At 44.3% G+C, this 19,603-nt stretch overlaps 1 protein-coding gene across 20 annotated transcripts in view; it reads left to right on the forward strand.

Moving 5' to 3' along the window:
• Positions 1-19,603, forward strand: part of LOC112222787 (E3 ubiquitin-protein ligase UBR5) — a 43,167-nt gene that overhangs the window by 22,762 nt on the left and 802 nt on the right. For 5 of the 20 annotated variants that reach the window (XM_042304800.1, XM_042304806.1, XM_042304803.1 and 2 more), the window contains 24 exons: positions 9-144; positions 272-403; positions 852-884; positions 1,692-1,949; positions 2,186-2,457; positions 2,963-3,180; positions 3,323-3,556; positions 3,780-3,853; positions 4,013-4,099; positions 9,350-9,522; positions 10,750-10,884; positions 11,252-11,466; positions 11,764-11,884; positions 12,354-12,738; positions 12,903-12,990; positions 14,898-15,042; positions 16,671-16,801; positions 17,076-17,136; positions 17,542-17,723; positions 17,903-17,987; positions 18,101-18,256; positions 18,586-18,699; positions 19,049-19,232; positions 19,488-19,573. In XM_042304800.1, coding sequence (XP_042160734.1) covers positions 9-144; positions 272-403; positions 852-884; positions 1,692-1,949; positions 2,186-2,457; positions 2,963-3,180; positions 3,323-3,556; positions 3,780-3,853; positions 4,013-4,099; positions 9,350-9,522; positions 10,750-10,884; positions 11,252-11,466; positions 11,764-11,884; positions 12,354-12,738; positions 12,903-12,990; positions 14,898-15,042; positions 16,671-16,801; positions 17,076-17,136; positions 17,542-17,723; positions 17,903-17,987; positions 18,101-18,256; positions 18,586-18,699; positions 19,049-19,232; positions 19,488-19,573 — 3,705 coding nt within the window. The remainder of the gene's footprint in view (positions 1-8; positions 145-271; positions 404-851; positions 885-1,691; positions 1,950-2,185; positions 2,458-2,962; positions 3,181-3,322; positions 3,557-3,779; positions 3,854-4,012; positions 4,100-9,349; positions 9,523-10,749; positions 10,885-11,251; positions 11,467-11,763; positions 11,885-12,353; positions 12,739-12,902; positions 12,991-14,897; positions 15,043-16,670; positions 16,802-17,075; positions 17,137-17,541; positions 17,724-17,902; positions 17,988-18,100; positions 18,257-18,585; positions 18,700-19,048; positions 19,233-19,487; positions 19,574-19,603) is intronic. The other 15 variants (XM_042304811.1, XM_042304804.1, XM_042304814.1 and 12 more) reach the window with 15 other exon arrangements.

Raw genomic sequence — 19,603 nt, forward strand, 5'->3', positions numbered from 1 at the left:
ATTCCCAGCTGTCTACCTCTTGTCTGTGGCAGGTAGAGGTTGTCGAGGGTGTTGCTGGGGAGGAGGATCACCATGAAGACCAAGAGGAACAGGGAGAGGAGAATGCTGAGGCAGAGGGACAGCATGATGAACATGATGAGGATGGTGAGAACCTAGACTGGACTCCATCTTTTTTTCTACCACGAATGTGGTAGAATATTACAATCTTTCTACAAATGATTAATAATGATGAGGATGGTGGTTGAAGAGGGGGATGTCCTTTCCTCTCTAGGAAGCGACATGGAGTTGGATCTGCTGGCTGCTGCGGAGACGGAGAGTGACAGCGAGAGTAACCATAGCAACCAGGACAATGCCAGCGGTCGGAGGAGTGTTGTCACCGCAGCAACTGCCGGCTCCGAAGCAGGTATTAATAATTCACACCATTCTTTTGTTTTCACATTTTAGATTAAGTCCTGGTCATTTTAGTTGAATTGAAATCCCTGATTAATTTTCTTCTGTGATGTGGCCACTGGCCAGCCACCCGTCTAAATGACCTCATTTAACGATTCTACCTGAGTTCCAGAGACTGCTAAATGGAAATTGCTTTCTGCCTCACCACCCTCTTTAATATTCAGTTGCTGTTCAGGCGAACTATTTTTCTGTCACATTATCACCAGTCTTGATTGGTCCTCACACTAGCCAGTAACAGGGAAGAGGCCCTTTTGATACAAAAAAAAAAAAGTTCCTTTTAGGTCACATTGTTCTTACCACTGTTGACAACATGGCTTAAGACTGCGGACAAACTAGTCTACTACTAGGGCTTATTACTCCATGAGTATCATTACTCAATACTCAATGTATTTCATTTGCAGGAAGTAGAATGTCCCTGGCTTTTCAAAGTGTTGGTATGGGCTGTTTTTTACTACAATGCATAATATGTCAGGGCTAGAGTGACATTTGAGGTGCACACACAGCTTATCCTAAGGAGTTCTCACAGTATTGCCCTCATCCATCCTTACACATCACCATGGTTCTCATCAACTAATAATGTCTTACTCCCAAGTCTGTCTTCTTGGTGTTTCCCCCTGAATAACAAATTAATCACTATCTTTAGTCTTGCTAACTGGTGTGGGGTTCCTCCCTGGTGTGTCCACCTCCATTTTCCCTTTCATTCTTTGTTTGTGGTTGTAATTGCGTTTGAAATGGCAGGAAATATTTATAATTATGGTGTCTCTTCCCCTCAGACACTAAGATCACTCAGAAATAAGACAAACAATAGAAATAAAACCTATGATGGAACCAATGCCCTGGGCCCAGTTTTTCAGCTTGATCGATCTGGATTTGATTAAATAGCTGGAACAGATTGGATTAAATAGCTGGAAACTGAATGAATAAAAAGAGTCCCCATTAAAGTCAATGATTAGTCTCTTCACTTAATTCTATTTCTATGTGGTTATTCCTGTCCTATAGGTGAAAAACTGCGCCCTGGTGTAACTGGTACTTTAGTCTAATTTGAACAACAAGAAGTTAGAGTTGAGCCTCTCAATGTAGCGTGGTAGCTAGCTAGAAGTGGTGATATCTGCTCTTGTGGTGGTGTGGAACACTAACCTGCACTCCTGCTACCTGGCAAGGTGAGCAGCTGTTCAAAGTGATCTCTCCTCTGTTTCCCCATCCCTCCTCTCCTGTTCCTCTTCCCATCCCTCTCCTCCAAGGTGCCAGCAGTGTCCCTGCCTTCTTTTCAGAGGACGACTCCCAGTCCAACGACTCGAGCGACTCGGACAGCAGCAGCAGCCAGAGCGACGACGTGGACCAGGAGACCTTCCTTTTGGACGAGCCTTTGGAGAGGACCACCACCGCCTCGCACGTCAACAGTGCTGCCCAGGCGCCACGCTCCATGCAGTGGGCTGTACGCAACACCCCCAGCCAGAGAGCCACGGGCAGCGCCCCCTCCAGCTCCTCCACCCCCGCTGGTCAGTACTAATACTACTACATGCACAATCTAGGCTGTACTCACAAGCACTTTCATATTGACACATCCGAGATGGACTACATTAGGACAGTCTTGCAAAGATTTTAAAATGTCCTTTGTTTATCATTCTATCACGAGCTTATTGGACTGACTCAGTGGGATGTTTTTTGGTGTCATGTTCTGCTGGGTACTATGTTGGTGAGGTTTGTCTGTGCTGACGCTCATGTCTCTGCCCAGCAGCGAGCTCCACAGGTCTGATCTACATCGACCCGTCCAACCTGCGGCGCAGCAGTGCCATCAGCACTAGCGCGGCCGCTGCGGCTGCAGCTCTGGAGGCCTCCAACTCGTCCAGCTACCTGACGTCAGCCTCCAGCTTAGCCCGGGCCTACAGCATCGTCATCAGACAGATCTCTGACCTGATGAGCCTCATCCCCAAGTACAACCATCTGGTCTACTCCCAGTACCCTGCTGCAGTCAAACTCACCTATCAGGATGCTGTCAACCTGCAGGTGACACAGACCCACACACAGATCAAATTGAGGGGTGGCAGGTAGCCTAGCGGTTAGTGGGTTGGACTAGTAACTGAAAGGTCAGCTCAGGGATTCGATCTTGCAACAAGGTAAAAATCTGTCGTTCTGCCCCTGAACAGGCCGTCATTGTAAATAAGAATTTGTTCTTAACTGACTTGCCTCGTAATTTTTTTTTTTGTTTAAATACAAATTTGCATTGTTACCTACCAATTTTTTTATTTGACCTTTATTTAACTAGGCAAATCAGTTAAGAACAAATTCTTATTTTCAATGAAAATTGAAACATGTTGGTGTCAACAAAGTGGTTCTGGAAGTATTTTATATGGTAATTATTGTTGTACCTATGGGATAAGAAGCAATACAGATACCTTTCTGAATAAAGTGAATCAAACTGTTTTGATGAGATGCACATTTTTGACTTTTACACTACACAAGTGTTTGACGTTCTGACTGAAACAAGCTTATCTGTTTGTTAAACCACCAGAACTTTGTTGAGGAGAAGCTGATCCCTACGTGGAACTGGATGGTGTCCATCATGGACTCTACAGAGGCTCAGCTGCGTTACGGCTCAGCCCTGTCCTCAGCAGGCGACCCCGGACACCCATCCCACCCCCTCCACGCCTCGCAGCACTCCGCCCGCAGGGAGCGCATGACAGCCCGCGAGGAAGCCAGCCTCCGCACCTTGGAGGGACGCAGGTCTGGGTAAAATAAGTGTAACCCATAATAGGGGAATCGAATGCTTTATTTGCAATCAGCAGTGTTTCATAGGCCGCCACTCATTCTAATTGTTTATGGATTATATTTCAAGTCACTTTCTGTGTTGACGTGTGTTTCTTCCTCCCAGACGTGCTGCCACTCTGCTGACAGTGCGTCAAGGGATGATGTCAGCACGGGGAGACTTCCTGAACTACGCCCTGTCTCTGATGCGTTCCCATAATGACGAGCACTCTGACGTTCTGCCTGTGCTGGATGTGTGTTCTCTCAAACACGTGGCCTACGTCTTCCAGGCCCTCATCTACTGGATCAAAGCCATGAACCAGCAGACAACTTTGGACACAACGCAGATGGACCGCAAGAGGTACTGACTCCCCTGGAATGGATGGACATGTTTACACGGACTCTTTCTCTACTGTCTTTTCTCCATTCCTCACCTCTGACCTTGGCTTCTTCTGCAATGCTTTTTGAGAAGGACGTGAGGAATCAAGGAAAGCTTAATTGAGAAGGAGCCACTGACTCACTTGAGAAAATGACCTGCACGTCAAATATTCAATGTGATTTAACTCTATTCGTTTACCCCACAGGAGCCGAGAGATTCTGGAACTGGGACTGGACAATGAAGATTCTGAACATGAGAATGATGAGGACACCAATCAAAGTAAGTTAATCGAATAATGAAAAATATGCTTTGATATTTGTGTGTTCTGTTTGAAGTGTTCTCATACAGGTGTCTTAACCTATTCTTTTTCACCTCAGTTTGATTGATAGCCATTTTAAGAGTGAGTTACTAGTCCATTGACATGTGGAGCACTGTTAGGTTGTTTTCTGGTATTGGAAGGCAGACAAGCCAGAAGAAAGGCAGTTAGGCAGAAACGAGGCAAAAAGAAGAGGGCAGCTCCCAAAGGTATAGTTAAGTTCAGATTAGACAAACAGTTTTGCCCTTTTTGAGTCACTTAAATCTGACAAACGACACTTAAACTGTTTGCTCACCTTTAGTCACTGTTAGTGAATATACAGTGCTGTGAAAAAGTATTTGCCCCTTTTATAATTTTCTCTGTTTTTGCATATTTTTGATACCGAATTATCAGATCTTCAACCAAAAACTAATATTTGATAAAGGGTTCCTGAGTGAAAAAAAATAACACAATTACAATAACATTACAAAGTTATGGAAAACCCAATGCCCCTGTGTGAAAAAGTAATTGCCCCTTACACTCAATAACTGGCTGTGCCACCTTTAGCTTCAATGACTCCAACCAAATGCTTCCTGTAGTAGTTGATCAGTCTCTCACGTCACTGTGGAGGAGTTTTGTCATACTCTTCCATGCAGAACTGCTTTAGCTCAGCGACATTTGTGGGTTTGCAAGCATGAACTGCTTGTTTCAAGTCCTGCCACAACATCTCAATTGGGATTAGGTCTGGACTTTGACTATTCCAGGTATTCCCAAACTGGGGTATGTGTACCCCCAGGGGTATATGCAATGCCGTCAGGGGTATGCCAAATAAAAGTGATTTCACACCAAAAAATATATAAATTCTTCACGTTTCCAAACGGTACATTTTATATTTTCCAACGGGGCTATACATCTGGGTGAGGTTTTCTCACCTGAGTAGCCTCGTTTCACTGCCAAAAAAGACTTAAACCATTAAGTGTTCAGCGAAATAACCAAATAATTAACATCCAATCACATTTACCATTACTCTCTCGCAGGAAACCTTCACTCTTGCGCAGACATTTAGAAATGAAACATGGCAATTTGAAAAATAAGCCAAGTTTTCTTGAGTGAGAATAAAGACGACTTTCAAGTAGTAAGACATCAACATATACCATTAATAAGAAGGGGCTAGAAGCGTCTTATATGGTGAGCTACTGAGTGGCAAGGGCAGGCAAGCACCATCCTATTGTGGAGGACTTTTATTCCTGCTGCCATGGATATGGCTGGGACAATGCTGGGGGAAAAGGCCCCAAAAAACTATACAGACAATATCTTCATCAAACACTGGTTCACGACGCATCAGTGACATGGCAGGAGAAGTTTTGAAACAATTACTCCTTTGTTTACAAGCCAGTAAATTATATGCGTTACAGCTGGATGAGTCAACAGACGTGGCGGGCCTGGCTCAGCTCATGGTATTTGTCCGTTACATTTATGGGGGGTCAATTAAGGCAGACGTCCTGGTTTCCAGAAGAGGATATCAGGAGAGGATATTTTTAAGGTACTGGACAACTTTGTGACATCAAATGGACTTGGTGGTCAAGATGTGTTGGTATCTGTACAGATGGCGCAAAAGCTATGACAGGAGTGGAGTGGTAATGCGCGGGCGAAGCAGGTGCTCCCGACGCCACTTGGGTACACTGCAGCATCCACCGAGAGGCTCTTGCTACCAAGAGAAGGCCTGACAGCTTGAAATATGTTTTGGACACTACAGTGAAAATGGGTAACTTTGTTAAAGCAAGGCTCCTGAACTCTCGTATTTTCTGCACTATGGAATGATATGGGCAGTGACCATGTAACACTTTTACAACATACAGAAGTGCGCTGGTTATCAAGGGTCAAAGTATTGACACGTTTTTTGGAAATGAGAGACTAGCTTAGTTTTATTTACTGACCATAATTTTCACTTGTCTGACCGCTTGCATGAGGCCAATCGTGTTAGAAACTCGTCATATCTGGGTGATGTTTTTTTACAGGGGGACTACTCATCTATATTCAATGTGCGGGACAAAATTGAGGCTATGATTTAGAAGTTGGAGCTCTCTTCTGTCTGCATTAACAAGGACCACACACATGTCTTTAAATCATTGTATGAGTTTTGTGTGCAAATGAACTCCAGCTTATGTAAAATGTTGAATATGATGTAGCGGAGCACCTGAGTGAGCTTGGTGCCCAGTTATGCAGGTACTTTCCCGAAACGGATGACTCAAACTGTATTATTTTCCCTTTCATGGCCTGCCTCCAGTCCACTTACTGATATCTGAACAAGAGAACCTCATCGAAATTGCAACAAGCGATTCTGTAAAAATGTAATAAGTATCTGAATAGGGCTGCGCTCAGAGTTTCTTGCCTTGGCAAATCGTGCTGTTAAAACACTGATGCCCTTTGCAACCATGTACCTCTGTGAGAGTGGATTCTCGGCCCTCACTAGCTTAAACTAAATATAGGCATAGACTGTGAAAAATGATTTAATACTGACTCTCTCCAATACAATCCAACATTGCAGAGTTATGTGCAACCTTTAAAGCACACTTCACATTAACCTGTGGTGAGTTAGTCACAATTTTTTATGAATAAGGTTTTATGTAAGATGGTTAAATAAAGAGCAAAATTATTGATATTTGTGCCCTGGTCCTATAAGAGCTCTTTGTCACTTCCCACTAGCCGGGTTGTGACAAACTGACTCATTCTTATAATTAATACATGTATTGTATAGTGTGTGTGGCAGGCTTACAATGATGGCAAAAACCAACATTTGAGAGTGCCCTGCCCCTGATGCTAGAGGGGGTACATGGCTGGAGGTTGAATGTTTGAAGGGGTACGGGACTATAAAAAGTTTGAGAACCACTGGACTAGACTATTCCAAAACTTAAAATGTGTTGCTTTTTTGCCACTTTCATGTAGACATGATTGTGTGTTTTGGATCATTATCTTGCTGCGTGACCCAGCTGCGCTTCAGCTCACAGACGGATGGCCTGACATTCTGCTGTAGAATTCTCTGATGCAGAGCAGAATTCATTATTCCTTCTATTAAGGCAAGTCGTCTACGTCATGAGGCAGCAAAGCATCCCCAAACTATCACACTAACACCACATGCTGTGCTTCTACCCTGCATCCCACTGCGGGCTTGCTTCTGAAGCTAAGCAGGGTTGGTCCTGATCGGTCCCTGGATTGGGAGCCCTAATGCCGCTGGAAGTGGTGTTGGAGGGCCAATAGGAGGCACCATTTCCTCTGGTCTAAAAAAAATTTAACATCCCATTGCCCTGTGTAAGGTGCAGTCTTTCGGATGGGATGTTAAACGGGTGTCTTGACACTCTGGTCACTGAAGATCTCATGACACTTATCGTAAGAGTCCTGGCTAAATTCCAAGTCTGGCCCTCAGTTGCTGTATATATTCAGAGCCAAGTGAAGTGTCAAGTGTTATTTAAGTGTTGTGCAAAGTGAACTTGCAACTTCACCTTAAGCCTTTTCTTTTGGGGTGTTGCGTTAGGCCACCAAGTGCTAACAGTCAGTATCTAAATTAGAGGTAGACCGATTATGATTTTTCAACACTGATACTGATTTATTGGAGGACCAAGAAAAGCAGATACCGATTAATCGGGCGATTTTTGTCTAATCTTGATTATTGTCCAGTTGTGTGGTCCTGTGCTGCAAGGAAAGACCTAGTTCAGCTGTAGCTGGCCCAGAACAGAGTGGCACGTCTTGCTCTTCATTGTAGTCAGAGGGCTGATGTGTAAATACTATGCATGCCAGTCTCTCTTGGCTACGAGTTGAGAGACTGACTGCATCACTTCTTTTTATAAGAAACGTGTTGAAAATCCCAAATTGTTTGCCTAGTTAATTTACACACAGCTCTGACGTGTGCGGACACTTACGCCACATGGGGTCTTTTCATAGTGCCCAAATCCAGAACCAATTCAAGAAAACGTACAGTTATATAGAGCCCTTATTGCACGGAACTTCCATCTCATATTACTCAAATAAACAGCAAACCTGGTTTTAAAACTCAGAAAAAGCAACAACTCTCGGCACCACACCTCTCCCCTATTTGACCAAGAGTTTGTGTGCATTGATGTGTGCCTTTTTAAAAACGTTTTTGCTTTTGCAACAGCTAATGGGGGATCCTAATAAAATACCAAATACCATCATGGTAACCTAATCATGCCCAGCTTACAATTGGCTCATTCACCCCCCCCCCCCCCAACTATTCCCCAGGTCATTGCTGTAAATGAGAATGTTTTCAGTCAACTCAACTGGTAAGATAAGGGTTAAATAACAAACATGCTTGACCATTGGTTTAAGTTCTTACTGTGGAATGCAATCTTTGGTTTTCGCCAGGCATAATGGGACCCATGTCGTCCAAAAAGTTTTACTTATCTGTCCATAGAACATTCATTATTCATGGGGTTTTTGGCAAAATTGAGTAAACTTTTTGGATGAGATGGGTCCCATTTATGTCTGGTGAAAACGAAACTGCATTGCACAGTAAGAAACTCCCACCAACGGTCAAGCATGGTGATGGTTTGGGGATGCTTTGCTGCCTCATGACCTGGATGACTTGCCTTAATAGAAGGAACCATGAATTCTGCTCTGTATCAGAGAATTCTACCGGAGAATGTCAGGCCATCTTTCTGAGCTGAAGCTCAGCTGGGTCAAATGGCAAGAAAATGATCCAAAACACACAATCAATTCTACATGAAAATGGTTAAAAAGCAACAAATTGTACGTTTTGGAATGGCCTAGTCAAAGTCCAGACCTAATCCCAATTGAAATTACATTGTGGCAGGACTTGAAACGAGCAGTTCATGGAACCACAAATGTTGAGTTAAAGCAGTTCTGCATGCAAGAATTGGCCAAAATTCCTCCACAGGTACGTGAGAGACTTAACAACTACAGGAAGCATTTGATTGCAGTCATTGCAGTTCAAGGTGGCACAACCAGTTATTGAGTGTAAGGGGGCAATTACTTTTTCACACAGGGGAATTGGGTGTTGCATCACTTTGTTAACCAAAATGTTTATTTACTTTAATTATTTGTAAGCACAGGTTCACTTTATCTAATATGTTTTAGTTGAAGATCTGATAACATTCAATAGCAAAAATAGAGAAAATCAGAAAGGTGGCAAATATTTTTTCACGTCACTGTAGGTTATGGCTCTCCAAACCTGTTCACGGAGAGCTACCCTCGTAGGTTTTCACTCCAACCCCAGTTAAGTAACCTGATTCAGATTATCAACCAGTTTATTATTAGAATCTGGTGCGTGTGATTACAGTTGCTGTGAACCTACAGGACGGTAGCTCTCCAGGAACTGGGTTGAAGAGCCCTGATGTAGGTGATAGGTAGTTGTTTGAACTATGTACAGTCATTTTTTTTGGTCAGTCTTTCCCAGTGGTGTTTTGCAATGTCGAGGAAGCAGTGCTGACCTCTCTCCCTCTCAGGTTCCACGCTCCAGGATAAGGAGGATGACACGGTCCCTGCTGAGATGGGACAGAACCACCCGTTCTTCCGGCGCTCTGACTCCATGACCTTCTTGGGCTGTATCCCTCCCAACCCCTTTGAGGTCCCCCTGGCTGAGGCCATCCCCCTGGCAGACCAGCCTCACCTTTTGCAGGTTAGCACATTTCTTTCATTTGCACTGACCAGTAAGTAATTGCATGCTTTCATGATCAGTCAATGTCAATTGATCATGTATTTTCAGATTCGTGAGGGTAACCTATCATTTGGCATATAGCTAGCTAAGTTTCACTTAGCTTGCTTCATCAGAGGTTATGCTTTTGAAAGAGCTTGACATCGGCAAGTCCTTGTCATATTGTCATTCGGACTACTGTCTTCGCCTCTATAGATGCCAAGCAAATGAAACGATATAGACTTTTAGTTAAGCTAACTTTCAGAGGATAAACTAGACATATTGATGTCATCAGTTATTGGTTTGCCAATTTGACATGCTTCATAAATCATGTCTGTCAGCAGCAATTGCGATTAAATACAAAAAAAGGTTTAATGTTAGCAGTACATTACATTAGCTCTACTTAGCACTACGTTTAGCCAACGGTACAAAGTTTCTACCGGTAGCTTGCAAAGTAAGCCATTATTAAGATAACAATGGGCTTACATCGGCAAATGCACCCTTCTGCTGCTTGACAGGCAGAGCCCACAAAGGATGGTGAAGTGAACCTAAACCACTCAAACTAATCAGGTGTAGTTCACTTATAATTCAATTATCAAATTAATGGTGGCCAATATTGAGATATTGTGAGTCTACCTTCACATATCTGAAATTACATGATCAATTCTTTACTGATCATGACAAGCATGCAGTTTTTTGCTGTATAACTCTGATGACAGAGCTAAATGTGGAGTAATTTGAACTGTGTAGTTCTGACTATGCTCTTCAAGGTGATGGTATTTTAAACCAAATAGTTATAACATTTAACAACCCCTTAACTGGATTTTAGTTGTCAATGGTTTTAGCGAAGCTCAGGGTCTCCTTGCGCCCCCAGCAGGCAAATATAACTCTGCATCTTATTGTGACATTTTATTGATAACTACCTATAAGAGAGATTCTATTAACAAAGTGGAATTCAAGTGACATGTGCAGGTGAAGTCCTAACAGGCTCCCAAAACAGCCTGTTCTGTACAATCCTTAATGCAGTGTTACGACAGTAATTGTTAAAACACAGCTATAGAGCTTCTTTGCCTACTTATAGCTTTATGGAGCAAGCTGTGTAATCTACTCTAGAAGTCAATAGATCCACCACTACCAATACGTTGCTAATCTCTTTTAGTTTGTTACAATAATATGGCACTGCAACTTATTTTACATTTTTCTACCTCCCAGCCCAATGCAAGGAAGGAGGATCTGTTTGGCCGTCCTAGTCAGGGCCTGTACGCGTCCTCGTACACAGCAAGCAAGGGCCTGGCCGAGGCCACCCTGGACCGCAGCTGCATGGAGGTTAACATGGGCTCCTCTCAGGTACACAACACACTGCGCGCCCTAACAACACACCAGCCCTGCTCTAATACTCTTATCATGCCTCCTTCCTTTATCCCTCATCCCTTCAATCAACATGCCCCCCCCCCCCTCCTTTCTTGAAAGAATCCATGGTCTAACATGACTGAATTGGTGAAAGCAATGCAATGGAAACTGGAAAGCTTGCTAACGCCAATCCATGTTAGATCAGTGATTAGCACTTCATGGAAGGAAAAAGAGGAAGGAAAGATTATTCAAATTTTTGGAGCAGGGCCACAGTCTTCACAGTACTTTTCCATCCTAAAAAAACATTAATTATAGCACCATTCTCTATAGCCACAGCTGTGTTGTGTCCCCATGGATCCCACAGATCCTACCCACTAAGATGTCCTACTCAGCCAACTTGAAGAACGTGATGAGTATGGAGACTAGTCAGCGCGGCCGAGAGGACCAGCCCATGGACCAGGAGCTAGTGGCTCCAAAGCCAGGCCCCTCACCCCACGACCTAGCCGCCCAGCTGAAGAGCAGCCTCCTGGCTGAAATAGGCCTCACTGAGAGTGATGGCCCCCCGCTCCCTTCCTTTAGGTATGGTACACGTGGCTAGTAAATAAATGAAAATTCCATCTAGGTTTGCTTTCTCAGTTTGATTTTCTTCAGTAAGGAAACAATGAATATAGTTAGGTTATATAAAGAAATAAATAAAAAATGTTCCTCACTCAATTCTCTCCCTCTCTTTGCCTATTACAACTGCATATGTAAATGCCCCTTACTCTCCTGTCTTTTGTATTAACAAGGACGTAACATTGTTGTGCCTTCTCCTGTGTTCTCCAGAACCCACTGTAATATTAACCAGGAAGTATATCATCTCTCTGTCCTCTCCAGACCCCACTGTAGTTTCATGGGGATGGTGATCTCCCATGACATGCTGCTGGGCCGCTGGCGTCTGTCTCTGGAGCTGTTCGGGCGCGTCTTCATGGAGGATGTTGGAGCAGAGCCTGGATCGGTATGCACACTCAGGGATTGGTGTTTAAACATTTATATTTACAGTATTTCTCCAACCTCAAACCATTTAATACAATGAAATCCACAAAAATATACAGCTAGACACAAAATAAAAAAATACCATTACCAAGATGATGGGCTAGAAAGTTTGAATTGCCTGGCTGGGCTGTTGAACAGTGCATTGATAATTCAAATGGAACTGTTAAAAGGCTTTACCTGTGGATTATCGTGAATAACTAATGGCTATCAACCAATCAGAATCCCAGATCCAAATGTATGTTTTTATTACAGTAGACGAGTCACTAAGGCACTACAGCTTTCTGTCCCCATATCTTGACAGACAAACATGTAATGAAGAAAAGTACAATTATCAAGATGAGATCAGGACTAAAAAAACAATCGGTTAAACATTAAAAACAGTTGAAGATCTAACCAGACATTCAATCCCGTCTCTCTGACCCCGTCCCCAGATTCTGACTGAGCTGGGGGGTTTTGAGGTGAAGGAGTCTAAGTTCCGCCGGGAGATGGAGAAACTCCGTAACCTCCAGTCCCGTGACCTGGCCCTGGAGGTGGACCGTGACCGTGACCAGTTGATCCAGCAGACCATGAGGCAGCTCAACACCCACTTTGGACGGCGCTGCACCACCACACCCATGGCTGTGCACCGCGTCAAGGTCACCTTCAAGGACGAGCCGGGCGAGGGTAGTGGCGTGGCCCGTAGCTTCTACACGGCCATCGCCCTGGCCTTCCTGTCCAATGACAAGCTGCCCAACCTGGACTGTGTGCAGAGCGTCAGCAAGGGCATGCAGGCCAGCAGTACGTGTCATCACGATTACAACTCAAGTATGACATTGAGTATGAAACTACTAGCGTCAATTTATGAATTACTTAACTCAAATGGCAGTTTAACATGGTGGTGGTGATAACTTACTACTACCACCACTCTGGGGGAAGCAAGAGGAATTTCAGAAGAGAACAGAGATGTATAGATCTTTCCTAAAGTCTCCCTCTGTGTGTAGATCTTATGCAGCGGCTGAGGAACAGAGACCGGGAGAGGGAGCGGAGGAGTGGAGGGCTCCGAGCTGGCTCTAGGAGAGACCGAGACAGGTGAGACATACCTCCCTGCCCGCCAACCCTGTGGTTGTAGTGTGCTTTGGGCTATTAGGACATGTTGCCTTTCAGAAAACATTTGACCATCTGTTAATGTGTTAGGCTGGAGTTACACAAAGCAACCTTTAAGCAAATTTAGTTGCAGTTAGAGGTCGCAAGTGACATCTCAAGCAACTTTGCTGATACACTAAGTAACTCAAACGTGATTGAAATTGTGTGCAACAGCCAATCAAATTGAAGCTGCATTGTCATATGGTTTGAGAAGTCGTAACTCACCTAATGTCATCTGCTGCAGTACATCAGGATTTCACTAATGAATTGTTTATCCAACCGCATGGTTATTGTATAACAATGGATTTGGACAAAATGCTGGCTGTACAATTTAGCTAGATAGTCAAAATGAAAATGTTATTTAGCTAGCTAGCAACGAGCTAACCAAGCTCGCAATGACCTAAGCTAGCTAGTGCAGTTCATGTTGGACCTTTTTCGTTGAAACTGGTCTGAGGTCTGGGTTCACTTCAAAAATTACATTTATTGACTACCAAACCATGTACCTTAACCATGACTTCCCATAATGCCAATATTTATTTACAGCTCCCGTTTGGCTAATGTCTCTTCTACCAACCTTGATCGCGGTTCCCGCAGCACTGACAGCTGTGTTGACATGACAACTGGGTCGGAGTTCCGAACCTTCAAATGGATCATGTGCGAAGCATTCATTTTGATTGGCTGTTGCTTGCAACTAGTGCACAAAGTTGAATTTTTTGGAACTTGATGCAACCACGTTGTAGATTAATTACTTATCAGTTGCTGGGGGTATTACACAAAGCAATCCAAATGCAACATAGTTTGAAAGTTGTAACTATAGCCTTATACTTCTCACCACTGAAAAAATAAAAATGTTTACACTACTGAGCTGAGCCGAGCCTAGCTGACCTGGTTACGCATCCACCATAGTTTCTGGCCTGCGCTGCATTGTCTCACGTCGGATAACATGGCGGCCGTCTGCACTGATCTGTCTGATCTCGCAAACACTCATGGGATAGCTAAAAAGAAGTACGGCTACAATATGCTGTCCTAACATTCAAAAATGTTACCAAGGTGACATTGTTCACTGAACCCCCTTTCATCCTCGAGTCAGTTAATCTTACCAAAAACTATAAACCTGTAGCTAATGTTTAACAAAAATGTAATGAGTAAGTCTTCACTACCTAATTCTATATCTAGGGAAGGTGTATTGTGGTGGTAGAATCCGTATTTATGAAATTCTATATGTGTACGAACATTTCTAATCAATCCATATGACAAGACAAGGATTCTGACACCAGTTCACACACTCCATGCTGAATACTCCCTTTAGCTCTAGCAATACACATGAGTTTTCGTGATATCTGTTCTGCTGTGATTAGCATGCCGAGTTCTACAGCACAGCTGACTGCTCTCTACCACGTTATCGTGTTGGCCAAATGTTACAAAGTAGCGAGGCACAATGGCAGCTGTCAATCAGAATCATGATTTCTGATTTCTTAGAACAGTTTATTAACTTTGGTTCTGTACTTCATCAACAAGCTGTTAAACTAGCTACCGTATGACCATTCAAACAAGCTTGTACTTGGCTGTTAGCTGGAGCATGGTTTGCTGTAGTAGCCAGTGCGTCATAGCTACCGAGAGCGGAGCGATTTCCACAATTAGGAACTACTGTTAGGTGGATGAGCAAAATCCAAATTGTATAGATGAGTTCCACGTCCTACAAGACTGATCGGTTGAGGGACTGACATTGTGTAGGAGTGACGCGATCTGGCGTAAGACAATGGCCTGCACTGGCCAGTTTGGTTCGGGTCGGCACGATGGTGTAGAATGTTTGAGGGCGCTAGCTAACCTTCCCTTCTGTGTGTGTGTTCCAGGGACTCGAGGAGACAGCTGTCCATTGACACCCGGCCCTTCAGGCCAGCCTCTGAGGGAAACCCCAGTGATGAACCTGACCCCCTGCCTGCCCACAGACAGGCCCTGGGAGAGAGGCTGTACCCCCGCGTCCATGCTATGCAGCCGGTACCTACCAGCTTTACAGTCAAATGAGCGCATAAATTATAGTTAAATTATCTATAATCTGTAAATGCAGTATCCATTCATTATCTAATTTATAATGCATTATATTTATACTGCTCAAAAAAATAAAGGTAACACTTAAACAACACAATGTAACTCCCAAGTCAATCACACTTCTGTGAAATCAAACTGTCCACTTAGGAAGCAACACTGATTGACAATAAATTTCACATGCTGTTGTGCAAATGGAATAGACAACAGGTGGAAATTATAGGCAATTAGCAAGACACCCCGAATAAAGGAGTGATTCTGCAGGTGGTGACCAGACTACTTCTCAGTTCCTATGCTTCCTGGCTGATGTTTTGGTCAATTTGAATGCTGGCGGTGCTCTCACTCTAGTGGTAGCATGAGACGGAGTCTACAACCCACACAAGTGGCTCAGGTAGTGCAGCTCATCCAGGATGGAACATCAATGCGAGCTGTGGCAAGAAGGTTTTCTGTGTCTGTCAGCGTAGTGTCCAGAGCATGGAGGCGCTACCAGGAGACAGGCCAGTACATCAGGAGACGTGGAGGAGGCCGTAGGAGGGCAACAACCCAGCAGCAGGACCGCTACCTCCGCCTTTGTGCAAGGAGGAGCAGGAGGAACACTGCCAGAGCCCTGCAAAATGACCTCCAGCAGGCCACAAATGTGCATGTGTCTGCTCAAACGGTCAGAAACAGACTCCACGAGGGTGGTATGAGGGCCCGACGTCCACAGGTGGGCGTTGTGCTTACAGCCCAACACCGTGCAGGACGTTTGGCATTTGCCAGAGAACACCAATATTGTCAAATTCGCCACTGGCGCCCTGTGCTCTTCACAGATGAAAGCAGGTTCACACTGAGCACGTGACAGATGTGACAGAGTCTGGAGACGCCGTGGAGAACGTTCTGCTGCCTGCAGCATCCTCCAGCATGACCGGTTTGGCGGTGGGTCAGTCATGGTGTGGGGTGGCATTTCTTTGGGGGGCCGCACAGCCCTCCATGTGCTCGCCAGAGGTAGCCTGACTGCCATTAGGTACCGAGATGAGATCCTCAGACCCCTTGTGAGACCATATGCTGGTGCGGTTGGCCCTGGGTTCCTCCTAATGCAAGACAATGCTAGACCTAATGTGGCTGGAGTGTGTCAGCAGTTCCTGCAAGAGGAAGGCATTGATGCTATGGACTGGCCCGCCCGTTCCCCTGACCTGAATCCAATTGAGCACATCTGGGACATCATATCTCGCTCCATCCACCAAGGCCACGTTGCACCACAGACTGTCCAGGAGTTGGCGGATGCTTTCGTCCAGGTCTGGGAGGAGATCCCTCGGGAGACCATCCGCCACCTCATCAAAAGCATGCCCACGCGTTGTAGGGAGGTCATACAGGCACGTGGAGGCCACACACACTACTGAGCCTCATTTTGACTTGTTTTAAGGACATTACATCAAAGTTGGATTAGCCTGTAGTGTGATTTTCCACTTTAATTTTGAGTGTGACTCCAAATCCAGACCTCCATGGGTTGATAAATTTGATTTCCATTGAAAATTTTTGTTTGATTTCATTGTCAGCACATTCCATAATGTGACTGACTGGTGTTGGTCCTTCCTCTCCAGGCGTTTGCCAGTAAGATCACTGGGATGCTGCTGGAGCTCTCCCCAGCCCAGCTGCTGTTGCTCCTGGCCAGTGAGGACTCTCTCAGGGCCAGGGTGGAGGAGGCCATGGAGCTGCTCATTGCACATGGAAGGTATAGTACAGTGTCCTATTCACCACTCTATCATTTTGTTCTCAAAATGGCACCCTACTCACAGTGCACTACTTTTGACCAGTGCCCCAAATGCTATATAGGGAACAAGGTGCCATTTGGGACACATCGTCAACCTACACAATTTCAAGGATGCCCTCTTGACCAGGTCTCCCTTGTGAAAGCGTTTTAATATATTTTTTTACCTCTAATAGGACAACCTGGTTTGATTAAAAGATAAAGGATACACTGACTAAAACCCTCTCTCCTTCCACAGGGAAAATGGTGCTGACAGCATACTGGACCTGGGTCTCCTGGAGGCTCCTGAGAAAGCACAGGTAAGCTTCAGCTCTCCATCTCCGGTCCCAGCATGCCCCAGCTCTGTGGTCCAGGAACACAAGTCATTAGACATGTCTGAAAGAAAGTTGTATGAAGAATAAAAGGAATGTGGCCTTATGACATTAATTTACTGGTTAGATTTCTCTGAATGTGGCTGTTTTTTAGAGGTTTACTACAGCATAATACAAATATTCACCTCATGATCATGCACTGATATTATGCTCTAATAGTAAGAGGGTATATAGGAGACTGTTTAATGTCAACATTTCAGCCTTAGCAACCTTTCTCAAGACCAGTCACTTATATTTTACTGGGTGGCACTGATTTTCATTATTTTATACTGTAATAACAATAGAATTTGTCAATTATTGTCAATTGCAAGTGCCTCATTTTCCTGGTTGTAGCAGCAGGAGAACCGTAAACGTCATGGCTCCACCCGCAGTGTGGTGGACATGGAGCTGGACGACCCTGAAGACGGAGATGACAACGCTCCCCTGTTCTACCAGCCCGGGAAGAGAGGCTTCTATTCTCCCCGGCCCGGCAAGAACACGGAGGCCAGGCTCAACTGCTTCAGGAACATCGGCAGGTAAGTCCTAGCATCTCATTCCCTTTATAGTGCAACCAGGACCCATAGGAAACAGGGGGCCATCTGGAATGCAGACAATATTTACTTGTATTCAGGGATAAAACAACAAAATTATATGTAGCCTACCTCAATTTCCAAGTATTTAAAAAAATATATATATATTTTTTTTTTTTCTCCAGAATACTAGGGCTGTGTCTGCTGCAGAATGAGCTCTGTCCAATTACTTTGAACAGACATGTCATCAAGGTGCTGCTCGGCAGAAAGGTAATGAGTTCCACTGTTATATGGGCACTGTTGTACACTGCTATATGAAAACCGCTAAATCTGGACTTGTACACGGATAGAGTTCTCATCAGTATGTGTGTGTCTGTGAGCAGGTGAACTGGCATGACTTTGCCTTCTTTGACCCGGTAATGTACGAGAGCCTGCGGCAGTTGATCCGTCACTCTCAGGCTGGAGAGGCGGACGCTGTGTTTGCAGCCATGGACCTGGCCTTTGCCATAGACCTGTGTAAGGAGGAAGGGGCTGGACAGGTAAAGAGAACTCACGGGGAGAATGTTTCACATAGTCAACTCAGGAAGTTCACTTGGGATGCATTTTCAGTCCCGTTTTTTTTTTTTTTTCCATTTCGTTATATTTTTGCAATTGCCTCTGACTGCATGCTCTGGTTTTAATGCACTCTGTCACAACTGACATTTCACTGTACTTGTGCATGTGACATTTGAAACTGTGAAGGTTTGCATTTATCAGGAGTTTACTGGTTTTTTTAAAACCCTTCTATTCTGCTGTCTAATTGTGACAGCGAATGTTATGAAACATCACATTACATTATTACCATGTCTGTTGTCCATGGCTATATCAGGTGGAGCTGCTGTCAGGTGGGGTCAACATGCCTGTGACTCCTCTCAACGTTTACGAATATGTGAGAAAGTACGCCGAACACAGGATGCTGGTGGTTGCCGAGCAACCTCTTCATGTGAGTTGTACAGTAATGTCTCATGTGGCACTGTATACAAGTGAATTACCATTTTCTATAATAAGGGGAACCAAGTGGGACATTCTGTATTGCGTTAGGTCTAAAGTTAGCCGGGTACCCAGATCTGTTTTTATTTTTGGCATGACAATGGCCATAAGAGTTTCCAAAACAGAAAATTGGACACCAGTCCAGTCTAAAGATGGAGAAGGGATAAACCTAGATGTGTACAGACACCATTTTGTAGTATGTATGTGAGATTAATACCTTGTTCTCTCTCAGCTGATAAGAAAGGGAGGGGTGTGTACTGTAATGTTGACGTTTAATGTTAATACTGTTTTGTGTGTCTCAGGCAATGAGGAAGGGTCTGTTGGATGTCCTTCCTAAGAACGCCCTGGAGGACTTGACAGCTGAGGACTTCAGGCTGCTGGTCAATGGCTGTGGAGAGGTCAACGTGCAGATGCTCATCAGCTTCACTTCCTTCAATGATGAATCTGGTACAAAGACCTTGGCCCGTATTCACAAAGAATCTCAGAGTATGAGTGCTGATGTAGGATCAGTTTTGCCTTTTTGATCACAATGAATAAGATTATATTGACAGGGAGACCTGATCCTAGAACTGTGAAACCTGGATCTTTTTAGTTTTCCTTTGGTTATTGATCCCTCGCCCTTTTTTCAGCTAAGCAGTTGGAAGTCTTGTAACAAAAAGTTTGTACTTTTACATGACTTAAATGTGTTTGAGTTGATGATTGAGTCACTTATTTTTGTTATCCCACTCTGAATCTCAACAGGGGAAAATGCTGATAAGTTGTTGCAGTTCAAACGCTGGTTTTGGTCCATTGTGGAGAAGATGAGCATGACTGAGAGGCAAGATCTGGTAAGAAATTATTTTTACTACTTGATGTGC

Source organism: Oncorhynchus tshawytscha, linkage group LG23, assembly GCF_018296145.1.
Source record: "Oncorhynchus tshawytscha isolate Ot180627B linkage group LG23, Otsh_v2.0, whole genome shotgun sequence".
NCBI classification, from domain to species: Eukaryota; Metazoa; Chordata; class Actinopteri; order Salmoniformes; family Salmonidae; genus Oncorhynchus; species Oncorhynchus tshawytscha.